The sequence below is a fragment of the Hibiscus syriacus genome, unplaced genomic scaffold (assembly GCF_006381635.1).
Source record: "Hibiscus syriacus cultivar Baekdansim isolate YM2019G1 unplaced genomic scaffold, ASM638163v2 tig00111582_pilon, whole genome shotgun sequence".
NCBI lineage: Eukaryota > Viridiplantae > Streptophyta > Magnoliopsida > Malvales > Malvaceae > Hibiscus > Hibiscus syriacus.
In genome coordinates, this window is record NW_024063126.1 from 12,743,690 (window position 1) to 12,758,066 (window position 14,377).

The 14,377-nt window shown below is 34.3% G+C and overlaps 1 protein-coding gene across 1 annotated transcript; it reads left to right on the forward strand.

Moving 5' to 3' along the window:
* The first annotated feature begins 5,234 nt into the window (after positions 1-5,234).
* Positions 5,235-10,075, forward strand: LOC120165270 (DUF21 domain-containing protein At4g14240-like). The gene is made up of 13 exons (XM_039174824.1): positions 5,235-5,614; positions 6,005-6,081; positions 6,179-6,262; positions 6,554-6,667; positions 6,946-7,029; positions 7,317-7,388; positions 7,552-7,619; positions 7,910-7,997; positions 8,136-8,209; positions 8,292-8,643; positions 8,728-8,774; positions 8,870-8,945; positions 9,143-10,075. Exons 1-13 carry the CDS (start codon positions 5,359-5,361, stop codon positions 9,167-9,169), a joined length of 1,419 nt encoding a protein of 472 aa, XP_039030755.1. The 5' UTR covers positions 5,235-5,358; the 3' UTR covers positions 9,170-10,075.
* Positions 10,076-14,377: the final 4,302 nt, after the last annotated feature.

A 14,377-nucleotide genomic window follows, 5' to 3' on the forward strand; every position in this document is an offset into this window, starting at 1 on the left:
AGCATATTCAACTCAATTAATTAGTACATGCCAACTATATTCAAATTAACCAAACACATTTAAATCATCTATTTTCTGATATGAAATTTTGTAAGGGAGATAATGGCATGTCTTGCTCTTCTTCGCTTCTCTTCTCTTCTCTTCTCGCTTCTCTTCTCGCTCCTTTAACCTACGTGTGAAACAATCACACGCTAAGTCTATGACTTAGTGAGGCATTAAATTTATAAAGGAAACTCTAAATGCTTAAACATATATGAACATATTACTTCATGATGTCACACAATCATTATATATAATATAATGTACACATATACACATCACACATTATTTCCATCATTAATCTTATTCTATTATCCACATTATTATCATTTATATCCTTTAATCATACTTTTTCATCAACATATGACTCATTCAAACCATACGCAAATCATCATAACAATCATATAATACAGTTCATATCACAAAATATATACTTCACCAGTACCATCTTCATTGTTATCTCTTTGTTTAGCCCATGTACACTTTTGAGAACTATAGATATGTGATTCTATTGAGGTTGTGCACTAATGTTGTCACCACAGCTCGTATAAATGCACCGAAGTGCCACGTAGAATTGCACCGAAGTGCCACGTAGAATTACATCGAAGTGCTATATAAAAATGTACCTAAGGACCACGTAGAAAATTCCTTAAGAATCATATACATATACAAAGGATCAAGTATGTGTCTCAAAAGACATCACACATGTTCCAAGGAATACATATATGTCCCGAAGGACCGCGTAGACCCTCGACTCTTGGCATGCCAACTATACCCCTAGCTCTCATGACACATAACATGGGCATTATCATTTATATCATTTCACATGTTCATCTATACACATAGTTCACTTACGCGTAGAACATTTTCATATAATTCACATTTACGTGTCACATAACTTATATTCTTTCTCACGTAGTCACATAGATCCATGGCATATAACATATATCCAAAGTACATAGAATCACGTAGATCATATCATATAGCTTAGATAATTTCTTAGATGTTCATGTAAACCTACATATCATATCTTGTTCACATATAATCATATATACTTCATATAGCACATAGAAACGCCTAGAACACTTCCACATAGCTTATATCAATTTTTCGAGTCCTTTCATATTATTTGATAGCATATATCATATATGTATGTAATAACTTATGTCATATTATCTACCTTATGCTTCATTTCTTTGTATTCCCTTAGATTACATAAACTATGTCATATTTCTAAACATATATCGTTTAATACTATTTTATTTATGTATTAATTTAATCTATTTACTTAATTCAATTTCATATATTCCTTATAACCTTTTCATATAGCTACATAAGTCTTTAGCATATAACTTATCTTATATATTCGTATCATCCTTTTTATATTCAAGTTTCCTAATTGATATACTATTCCCATTTCATTCTATAATTCAATCTTATTTAGTTCCATTAACTCTCATTAAATCAAAAAGCTCTATTATACTAATTCTCATAATGGATCATACCACTATGTACTTGTCCAACTCATGTTTCTATTAAGCATATACTGTTACACATGTTTACCTTGTTCCTATCACTTCTCATGAACTCACTTTCATCATATTTTCCTATTATTACATATTTTATCTCATAACCATGTATTCACATAGTCTTATATTTCATTATCATATGACTTATATTTGTTCTCCTATAACTCTTCATATATATCTATTTCCATTTCTATATATCACTTGACTGATCTTCTATATTCCTATAATTTCATAACTTATTTTATATTCTCTCATTAACACTTAATAGTGTTTTTACGTAAACCACATAGCACATAAAAACATATCAATTCATATAATCAAACATACATACACTTAATGTTGTTAACATACTTATGATCAAGACTTAATGAGCTATTACTATAGGAAATAGACTTATCACAAGTCCAATTTCCATATAATCTTATAAAAATAAACTGCACTCACCTTGGCCTCACTACGTTCCAATCCACTTATGATTTCCTCTCTTTTGATCGAATCTTAACTTGATAATCATTCCAGAACTTGTTCATGTTCGATATCTACATAATCACACATTGATACATATCAATATCCAATTGATATACTCTAATCTATCATTTCTTAGACCAAAAGAAAGGTATATTTCTATTTCCCCTTTGAAGTGCATCGATATATTCTACAGTGCATCGATGCATTCTTTAACATGTGCATCGATGCACTACCCATGCATCGATACACCAATCACCTTCGATGTTTTCATTTTAAAGGGGGTACATCGATGCACTAATTGCATTCGATGTTTCTTATTTAAAGAGTGCATCGATACACATTGAATGTGCATCGATACACCTTGCACAGAATTTTCATTTTAAGCCCGAAAACCATCAACCTTTCACTCAATTCTTCTATTTTAAGCCCCTATCATGTCATTAAACTCAACTACCATTACTTAAACTAACTTATATCCATATAAACCATATTTATCTTCCATATCTCATCATGATTCTTAAAATTTAAGAATCTTACTAAACTTTCAACTTTGTTATTAATCCTTTCTAACTTCATAAATCTCTTATTCTTATTGATGGCAAGTCAAATTTAACTTTCAATTCTTATTATAAACTCTACTTCAATATTTCACTCAAGAAATCCAAATCTTTAATATTCCTTAACTCCTTTATCTTTTGATATTAAGATAACTTAAGCTTTCCTTAAGCTTAATTATCATCTAATGATCATAACCCAACCTTAAATTTAACCAAAAATTGTCTAAATAGAAGACTCAACTTTTGTTCAAGCCTTCACGTATGAAGAAGGAAGAAGAGAAGAGAACTCTGGAACCTGTTGATTTCTTCTCCCTTCCACCCACGTGTATATATAACCATATTTAATTATTTTCCTTGCAAATGACCCTTTTGCCCTTCAATTCATCTAATAATTACTAACAACTTTTATGATTTATTTCCAAATAAATCATTGAACTAATCCATTGTTCTACTCTAGTCACCAAATTCTGAAACTTTACAATTTGATCACTAACCCGGTATTGAGGATGTTACACAAATTTTTAGTGCCTCTAGTGGGAATACATTCGAGCTGTGGTGACAACATTTGTGCACAACCTCAGTGTACTCACGTACCTCCTATTCTCAATGATGTACATGGGCATCCAAAGATAAATTGAATGAAAACTCTTATAAGAAGTTAAGGTTCAAATATGCATATCATATTCACATATGCTATAGTTTAGTAGATACATGTAAATGGTAAGGTCATGATTGATTGATAGTAGTGTCTATTCATGATTTTGTCATTATATGTTCTTTTATGCCTCACTAAGTCTATGACTTAGCGTGTAAGTGGTTTACACGTAGATATCAAAAAACAAGAAGACCAGAGTTAAGTCTAAGAAACATCATCTCTTTTGGAAGAGATCAGATCAGAAGTGCTTTAAACAATATGTTAATTTTTGTTGTAAGAATTATGTTGGCATGAAATTACGGTTTAAATCACAAATGCTCTGATCGATTTTGTTGTAATCATTTTGATAGTATTTATGTAAATTATGGTACTTTTTTGTTAATAAAAGTTTTAAATTTTATGAGATTTTGTCCAAGTAAACGTTTTGAAAAGTCAATGTGACACCTCAGATTTATATTCCGGTTGGATACAAGTTGGGGGTGTTACATAAATATTCTAATTTCACCCCCAAACTATGATCCTCATTTTAAATTGGTCTCTAAACTTTTGAATCTTCCAATTTCATCTCCAATTTCATCCAAATATATAATTAGTTTCAACATTAGTTTGACCTAAATTTTATTTTTAAAAAACATATAATAATATAACTTAGTCTAACGATTTTATTAACGAGGATCGTGATTAGTATATATGTATAATTTAGGATGAAATTAAAATGTTCAAAAAGTTTAGGGATTAATTTAGAATAAAGATCATATTTTATGGATATAATTAAAATTTTTAAAAGTTTGAAGACTAATATAAAATGAAATGTTATAATGCTTAAAAGTTTAGATATTAATTTAGATTGAATATCATAATCCAATGTTATCAAAACCGGACCGGACCGGCCGGTTTGACCGGTTGAACCGGGAATCGGTTGCCTGTCCGGTCCGGTCAGCCTCCAAAACCAGTTTTACAATGAATCGCTAAAGAACCGATCGAGAACCGGCAAAATCGGTGTGAACCGGCGGATCACATGGTTCTTTTTTTTAAAAAAATTAAACCAAACGACGTCGTTTGTTATGATTTTTTTCAGCCCCAAATTTATTTTCTGAGTTTGCATCTGGGTTAAGCCATTTTCACGAACGGTAGCAAGCGGTGAACCCTATCCCTTTTCCACTTTGATTTCCTTCATCACCGTTCCGTCTCGGGCATCATACTCCCTCACTGGCGTCATACTCCGTTATCAGCAGCCTACTCCATCACCGGCGCGCTCTACTCATCTTCCGCACAACATTACGACATCATCTTCGTTTCGGTTCCTACCATGTCTCAGCCACAAGTATTTTCTTTAATCACAAGTATTATCTTTAATCAAAGTGATGCTATGGAGTTTCAATTTCAAAGTAGTGATGGCGGTGGTAATTCAACTAATGAAGAAGTTTTTTCCTATATTTTGAAATTTGAGGGAATCAATTTCAATGAATATTATGATGATTGATACTTGTATCAATTATGTACTTTTTTATTTAGTTGTTGATGAATTTCATTAGGTATTGACCTTAAATATTATGTTGTAGTTGATTTAAATCATTTTGTTTCACTTAATATTATGATATTTAACTTATATATGTAATGACTTGTGATATTTTTATACATTTTAATATTGTGATTTGTGAACTTAAAAAGAGTTATATATATATATATATATATATTTTAATATTGCTTTGAATATTAAGTAAAATTTTAAAAAAATATTATTTTATATAAACAGGTTCAACCGCGATTTAATCACGGTTAAACAAGTGAACCAATAAATTAGTAACTTCACCTATATAAATTCCGGTATGATTTTAAAAACATTGTCATAATCTGATGACATGTGATACGGTTACTTTATTGACAAGAAAGGGACAAGAGGAAATGGAAATAAACGCGGAAAACTACATATATAGAATTTTATTGTGGCAGTGAAACAGTGACGATGGAGATTGTTGAGTTGGGCAGCTTCACTTTCTGTTGTTCGCAAATGTCAAGCGTTGTCCCTTTTTCTCCCACATAACCAATCCCACCAAACCAACCCACCAATCTCAAAGGTCAAATAAACTTGTCGAGACGAAACAGGACAATGATGTTTCGTAACGCCCTCGCCTTAGCTCCGACAATCATGATGCTGTCGTTGTCGTCGCCGAAAGGCTTCGTGTTTGGGCCCGACGATCTCCCTTTCGGCTCCGTCGAGTGGTTCTTCTACGCCGGATTGTCCTGCTTGCTGGTGCTCTTCGCCGGTATAATGTCTGGACTCACTTTGGGCTTGATGTCTCTCAGCCTCGTTGACCTCGAAATTCTACAGAGAAGCGGCACCGTCATCGAAAAGCAGCAAGCTTGTAAGTGTTTTCCCTTTTGCTTCTTTGAACTGAGTCGGACGGTGACGATTCACATACGAGTTATTTGAGTGTTCATAGCTTCTTGAGCAAGATAAATTTGAGTATCTAATACTTGCTCAAAGCTTCTATAGTTCGAGTTTGAACACAAATTATGAAGCTTTAAGTGAGAGTAAGAATTGACTTTATTGATTCATATTAGGTAAACGTGTTTAATGAAGCGAGTTTTACTAGCTCAATCTTTATCTTGAATCAAGCTCGAATTTCAAAAGTGAAGCTTAAACAAGCTTGGACTGGATTCGAAATTAGGTTTCCGAGCTTCGGGTTGGCTCAATTACTCCCGTAGTTTCGAGTTTTTCGTTCTCAATATTTATCTATTTCATGTCTCTGCAGCTGCTATCTTACCAGTTGTTGTAAAACAGCATCAACTTCTTGTAACTTTGCTTCTCTGTAATGCTGCTGCAATGGAGGTGAACAATTTATCTGTTTTTCTTAACTAAAACTATTGATTGATTGATTGAAGCATTTTTTTAATATCCTTATTCTTTTGATTTTGTGTTTTTGCAGGCCCTTCCTATATCCCTTGATAAAATCTTTCACCCCTTTGTTGCAGTGTTGCTGTCTGTTACTTTTGTTCTGGCCTTTGGAGAGGTATTACTTTTTTTTCTATTGCTTCATTTTTCGCGTGCTTTTGTTCTACGTTGGCCATACTCGTATGTGAGTGTCCGATACATGCTGTATCTTTGAAGGGTCATGTCTGCAGTCATATTAGACACGGATACTTTTAGGAAAATGAAGAGTTAGACCCATTGTAAAACATAGAAAACTTGAACATGCTTGTTTCTGATACATACTCGTATTTTATTTTCGCGCACGAGTCCAAGTAAAATAACTTAGGCATGCAGATCAAGATTTATCAATTTTATACCCATTTTGAATCAGATTATTCCACAAGCACTATGCTCAAGATATGGACTCTCTGTTGGTGCAAATTTGGTGTGGCTTGTGCGGATTCTGATGATCATCTGTTATCCAATTGCTTACCCTACTGGAAAGGTAATATATATGATATTTCTTGAAAGCTGTAGTTTTCTCAGATATTAAATAATGTTTTAGATTTTAACTCAGCAATAGTAGACACAACATGGAAAAAAAAAGTACGACATGAATGGTGAAACATGAACACGATTATAACGCAAGAAAAATATACAAATATGACATGAATACATGAATTGTTATGGTTAATAAGCAAACACCATGTACCATTGGGTAGTGCTTTGTTTCTTTCCTGAGGTTGCTTGAATTATGTATTGCTTCCATGGACATGATTTTAGGTTCTGGATGCTGTGCTTGGCCATAGTGATGTTTTGTTTAGACGAGCACAGATAAAAGCACTTGTTTCAATCCACAGCCAAGAGGTAATGAGTTGAACTAGACATGATAGTTTTGCTTAAAACAAGTTTAATATTATGTTACTTGGGCTCGGGTGCGAGTGTTGGATATGGATAAATGTCCAACTTGAGTATGTTCAATTTTTTCTAAGCTTTTCTATGTATTTAGAAGGTCTTTGGAGGATCGTATCTTGTGCCTTTATCCAAATATGTGTTGGACATGAGTAAAAAAAATGAAGATTTGGAGCAACACGGATTTAGTGTTTGTTTCATTTGAATTTTCACTAATTTGTCATTGTTTTTGTACTTAATAGGCTGGCAAGGGTGGTGAACTAACACAAGATGAGACGACCATCATTAGTGGTGCACTAGATTTAACTGAAAAGGTAAATGCATTTGTCAATTAGGCCACTTGGACTTAAGTATGACTATGGGATACAAGTATGTGTTTAATACGTTTATATTTACACAAATCTCGAACATGAATACTTAAAAGAAAAATGAAAAGCGGAATCGAAATGACATTACTGTGCTTGTTATAACTTGCAGACTGCAGAAGAGGCTATGACACCAATTGAATCAACATTTTCCTTGGATGTCAACTCGAAATTGGATTGGTGAGTTTCAGCTAGATGGTGTTCCTTTTTGTTGCCACACATTTTTTGTGTTTCTCAGATTCTTCATTTTGCTCGAAGTAATGTGTCCACAATTGCACCTGATACATTTTCAGACATGGATATTTGGGTGTGATGCACCAAGAGCTCTGTGGATACATAGAAAGACTTAGAAAAAAATAATCACATTTGAATCTGAGTGACATTAATCATTATTCTTTTTTGAAGTACTTGAGTTTGATACTCTTGTCCAGCACAGTGAGTTTAAGGAGATGACCTTTTTTTTGATACAGGGAAGCAGTTGGAAAAATTCTTGCACATGGTCATAGTCGTATCCCGGTCTACGTCGGGAATCCGAAAAACATCATTGGATTGTTACTGGTGTGTTTGATAACACATTGAATTTCTTATGGTTTTCTTTATGTTGAATATTTCTTGTTGAAGGTTGCTCATTCAATGAGGAATTATTTTCCTCTTCTTCAAATCTTTCAAATATTCTCCTTTGTTTTCGAGATTTAGGTTAAAAGTCTTCTCATTGTACGAGCTGAGACGGAGACTCCGGTCAGTGCCGTTTCAATCCGGAGGATTCCTAGGTATACACCTATTCTCCGTAGTGTTTTTTACTTCTCTTTCTTCGGTAAAATTAATAGAAAAAGACACTGATTTTGTAATCAGGGTTCCGGCAGACATGCCATTGTATGATATCCTCAATGAGTTTCAAAAGGGAAGCAGTCATATGGCAGCTGTAGTTAAGGTTAAAGGAAAGACCAAAGACCGTCAATTCGTTGATGACGGGGAGAGATTCGATAAGCATAGAGTTGCCAATGGGGATTCTCAACTGACCGATCATTTGTTGACCAAATATGACACCTTATCAGATAGTGTTATAGTCGATGTTGAGAAATCTTCGATCGTCACGAAAACTACTCAACCAAAGAGTACTTTGCAAGGCTTTTCGGAGGATACTGAAGATGGGGAAGTCATTGGTATCATTACCTTAGAAGATGTATTTGAAGAACTTCTCCAAGTATATGATGTGTTTTGTCATGGAATTTCCATATTGTTTATCTTCAATATGTTGTGCATTTGATGATTTCTTTCTGTATTGTAGGAGGAAATCGTAGACGAGACTGATGTATACGTTGATGTGCATAAAAGGTACGATGCTATTTGAGTTTCATATCTTTTTTCATCTGCTGTCACTCTTTCAGTTTGGGTAATCATATCATCCATCATGAAACAATCTTTTCAAGGATACGAGTAGCTGCTGCTGCTGCTGCTGTTGCCCGGGCTCCATCAGATCGTAGATTGATTGGTCAAAAGCCTTCAGTAAGTATACAATGTTTGTTTCTTCATTCCATGTTTCCCTTGCACACACCATCTGATCATTAGAAGTGTTACAAACTAAAACCAGCATATTGTGGTGACATCCTCGTACCTATGTCCAAATATGGGTCAAACATGAATACTTCAAGAAAAAAAAAGAGTTGGATCAACAAAAAATTTATCTTTTGATACGCTTTCAGGGTGTTCAAAGTAAGCAAAGCAAATGACAAAGAAGCCTATGGATCATAATATTCACAAACCGGGAGATCTTTGGTTAACCCAGGGGAACTTTATCCTTGTATTATCTAATGATCTTTGCTGGTCAAAATAGAATCAAAATCAGTTGTTTTTCGATCTTGTTGTCGTCTGTCGTAAATTCTTTAATTAGTTTGTGTATATTGCAGCTTATATACATTTAGTTCTGAATGAGAAAGTAGGGGGGAATTTTGTGCATGGCAGTGCTATTAATTCCACTAGGAAAACCAGCTATCTATGTATGAATATGAACCTGGAATGGCTATTGACTGGTAAAGTTGGTGTTTTGGTAGCCTCCTTGGGTAAAAAGGGTTTTGTTTCTTTCTCGATCTCGAACTCGTAAAATTAGTGAAATAATGTTGTTGAAAAAAAATAGAGAAACGAAAGATGTTCCGAATTTATTTAGAGATATGGGATTGATGCTACAATGAAGAGCATAAGGATTTGAGTAAGGTAAGCAAAATTGTACCTCACTTTAATACTCCAACTTCGGGAGCACGTGGAATTTATTTATTTATTTTTTAGCCATTGTTGGACGCTTGGAAAGAAGCATGTGGTTCAACAACGCCATCAACAATTATTATTCCAAAGGGGGCATATTTATTAAGCCGAGCAAGCTTGGAAGGTCCTTGCAAGTCTCCTATTGAGCTTAAAGTTGAAGGCGTTATAAGGCTCCAGCTGATCCTAAAGCATTCAAGGAGCCTGAATGGGTTACCTTCAATAAAGTTGAAAATTTTAAAATGTCCGGTGGAGGGGTTTTCGATGGCCAAGGAACCATTGCTTATCGCAGAGAAGGTTGTGCAAAAAATGACAATTGTAGTCACCTCCCCGTTGTAAGGTTTCTTCCTTTTTGCATGAATTTAATTTTTTTTTAATTATAACTAATATATTTATTTATGACTCTACTAACTCTAAAATTTAACATAATATAAAGTTTGATTTTTTGACCAACGCAATGATATAACTACCAAAGAGAGCAAACAGTTCCATGTTAATGTTTTGGGATGTAAAAAATTACTTTCGAACATTTCACTGTATCTACACCTGACGAGAGCCCAAACACAGATGGAATTCACATCGAGAGATCAGACGGGGTTAATGTTATTAACTCAGAGATCAAAACTGGTGATAATTGTGTTTTAATTGGGGACGGTTCCAAAAATGTTGTCATCAAGGGAATAACTTGTGGACCAGGACATGGAATCAGTATCGGTAGTCTTGGGCTGTATATAAATGAAGAACCAATTGATGGAATAAAAGTCGCAATAAAAATTCAACACTTTTGGAAATGAAGCAACCAAATTGTTTACATTTCATGGAAACAAAAACAATATGCACTCCATCACTATCCTAAAGTAAAAATTAAATTCCTCACGGCCTTTTTACATCAATTATGGTCACACACTAACTTTAACACTCAATAAAATTAATAAAAGAATCAAACTCAAGAATCACTTTTAAACTCGAATTAAAAACTTTCAAACATTATAATGGTCGTGACCGTCATTCGGGTGGGCTTGGAATCGGGTTCCGACTTGAATTAATGTGTTAGAGTCGCCACCGATCATTTTAAATTAGGTTGATCGGACACCTTAACTTACCATTTATCTGATCTACGTTTTACCAAAAATTAATCGGATTCGGGAGACGATTGCAGTCAAGGAAGGATTAGCACCCTTGTGCTGCCCTTTCGGTACCAATTTAATTTCCCGGTTGTCTTAATTGCAAAAATTAAAAGTTAAATTAAAATTTAAAAGTTCGATCCAAATTACTTACCTTTGAAAAAAAAATTAAAATTGACATAAAAAATAAATCAAATTAATGTTAATAAAATAAAATAAGTAAAAAATAAATAAAAGAATTAAAAGAAAATTTAAATTAAAAGTACCAAATTGAAAAGAATTAAAAACAAAGGATCAAATTGAAATCAAATAAAAGCTTTTTTGGCGAAGACTTCTCGTTTTTCGACGTCCTTTGGCTTTCCGCGACCGTGCTTTCCTCTGTGCCACCCTAAAACCGAATACTTGATATTTTTGTGATTTTTCTCTTGCTATTTCAAATGCTTTACTTTGTTTGCTGCTCGATGCTTCTTTTATTCTTGTTGTCTTTGATGATGCTTTGCAGGGGCTTTTATAGCCATGCTCGGAGAGATTTTCCAGGGTCGTTTCCCATATCCCGATTTACTCGGGTTATTGTAATGCCATTTTTGATGGGATTGAGTGTCTGTTGTGTCATTGCTGGACAATAGGGGGTGTTCCCCTTTGGTTTTTTCCCGGATCTGTCGTGATTTCGTTGTTTGGCACCGAAATGGCCACTTAACACCGGTGCATAGTCCTCACGCGCCATTCAAGCCCCCTCCCCCGAGCGGTGCCAAAGTTTAGGGTAAAACCCTATTTGATTTGGGCTGAGTCAGGCCTTCTCTTCCTAATCGGAATTGCTTTGCTGGGTCCGACAGGCTAGCTTGGTTGGGCTGCACTCTGGACTGAATTGGACCCAAATTTGGACTTGGACCTATTTAAGAAAATAAAAATAAATAAAAATAATAAATAATAATATAAAATAAAAACTATATAATATTATATTTTCAAAAATAATATGTTTTCAAAAATTATATATTATATATGTTTCCAAAAAATTGTTCTAAAAAACTATATATATGTTTTCAAAATATATTTTCAAAACTATATTATATACGTTTTCAAAAATCGTTTTTGAAACTATATATATTATATGTTTTCAAAAATGTGTTTCCAAAACTATATAATATATGTTTTCAAAAACGTATTTTCAAAACCACATTATATATTTTCAAAAATCGATTTTAAAAACTATATATTATATGTTTTCAAAAAAACACTTTCTAAAAACTATATATTATATGTTTTCAAAAAATATTTTAAAAACTACAAATGCCCCTGTTTACCCATTATCGTGTAACGAAAATAAGGTAAAGACAAAAAGACACAAATTTTCGTTTGGTGCACATGAACTTGAAAACAAGCATGTTCCTGTGAGGGTTGTCAATCTTTGAGTTTAAAATCCGACTCAATGTTGCAGTCGAATCTTTTATCGACTATCATATGTTGCGGAGTTGAGATTCAACTTAAAAAATAGAGGACGACTCCCTGTTGTTGAGTCGTATTGCGAGTGACTCATTCGTCGTAAAGTTGAGTCGATCTTGAGATGTCTTTGAACATGATATCATTTGTCATGAAGTTGAAATCGTGTTTGACCCCTTCGTCATGAAGTTGAGTCAGTCGAGCGTGATATCGTTCATCGTGAAGTTGAAATCTAGCTCGATGCCCGGAGTAAGCGGTAAATCATCACCATCTTTTTCTAGCCTCGTACATTTCGCCGTGAAGTTGGAATTTGACTAGGTGACTTTAGTTAATATAGTTCCTCGTTGTTGTAGATGACCCATTCGTTGTGAAGTTAAGTCGATCTATTAGGCACAATATCCTCTTTGTGAAGTTGAAATCGTGGGTGACTCATTCGTCGTGAAGTTGAATCTAAATTGAATATATTTTCTGAGCCGGATATCCTTCGCTGTGAAGTTGAAATCCAACTTGGATGGACTATATTGTCCTTAATCTTGATTGTTTTTTGAGTTCTATATCCTCTATTGCGAAGTTGAAATTGACTCTGATAAAAATCTGAAAAAATTATGCATGTGCGATGCTATGAATGCAGTATGCCTAAAATGTATATATATGAAGTATGTTATTTTAGGATCTCTTACTGCAGTCTTGATTTTCCCGACGTCACTTGATCTCTTCGATCTTGAATTTTCGATTCTTGATTTTGGACTCTCTGATCCTTAACAAGCTTTGATCTAACATCCTCCAGGAATTTTCAGAAAGAAGCTTTGCTTCTAATCATGATCAGTGTCTAGTATCCGTGCCATTCCTTTGAGTATGGTGCAAGAACCTTTACCGACTTCTAACAACTTATACCTTTCAAGAAATATTTTTCTTAGTTGAGAAAACGACTGAGACATACAAAGATTGACATGAGAAGTTATCTTTTTCCTTGTTTTCTTACTGAACTTCGATGCGAACTTCGACTGGGGCAACTCCATTTTCATTAGCATATGGGATGGAGGCGGTATTGCCCATTGAGGTGGAGATCCTATCACTCCAGGTTTTTTCAGAAGTTAAACTGGATGATGCATAATGGGTGCAAACTTGATATGATCAGATGAACCTAATAGAAGAAAAAAGGTTGAAAGCCATTCACCATGCCCCACATGGAAAAGGGTCACAGTGCCATCATTACATGAAGTGAATAGGGTGTAACATTTATTTTATCCCCGTAGACTTGGTATTTATGACATCGTCTGAAATAATTGATGCATCACTCTCCAATGTGAACCAAAAGTATCCGCACCTCATAACTTGTCTTGTCATCATATGCCCGTTTGCATGTTTTCCACACACTCCGTCATGTACCTCTTCTAATATCATTTTTACCTCTTCTGTATCTACACACCTTAACAAGACTTGATCATGACTTTTCTTGTAGAAGACCTCTCCATCAAGAGCATATATGGATGCCATTCTTCTGATTTTCCTTTTGTCAGTCTCAGTGGCTTCCTTCAGATAGCTTTGATTTTTGATATATTATAGAATGTCATGGTACCATGATGTTTCATCTTTTACCTCTTCGATTTGATAACAATGAGCAAGGTACTCATATGATTGCATCTCAATTGGCATCATGTCAGATTCTCTACCAACTTTGAATGCTGCTGCCAAGGTAGCTAAAGCAACTGCCATTTGGTTCTCTTCTCTTGGTACGTAATGGAAAGTGACCTCATCAAATTCTTTAAGTAGATCCAGAATGAGCTTTTTGTATTCCACCAGCTTGGTATCTTTTGTTTCCCATTCTCCTCGGAGCTGATAAATCACTAAGACAAAATCTCTAAGATATAATCTCCATATACCATCAGAGTCTTTATGTTATGTCCAATAGCGGCTTAAATCCCTAAAACACAAGCTTCATATTCCGCCATGTTGTTAGTGCAGTCAAAGTTCAATTTGCTAGTGAATGGATAGTGATTTCCTTCGGGTCAGACCAAAATAGCCCCAATACCGTGCCCCAACACATTTGACGCACCATCAAAATGTATTTTCTAGGAGTTACATGTGGAAATACTTGCTTCTTCTAAAGATATGACCATC

What these genes read in the sequence shown, in the direction of transcription:
- LOC120165270 (XM_039174824.1), top strand. Translation starts at nt 5,359, where the DNA reads ATGATGTTTCGTAACGCCCTCGCCTTAGCTCCGACAATCATGATGCTG. An exon ending in GTAATGCTGCTGCAATGGAG is followed by an intron (nt 6,082 to 6,178) that starts GTGAACAATTTA and finishes GTGTTTTTGCAG; the next exon opens with GCCCTTCCTATATCCCTTGA. An exon ending in TATTTGAAGAACTTCTCCAA is followed by an intron (nt 8,644 to 8,727) that starts GTATATGATGTG and finishes TCTGTATTGTAG; the next exon opens with GAGGAAATCGTAGACGAGAC.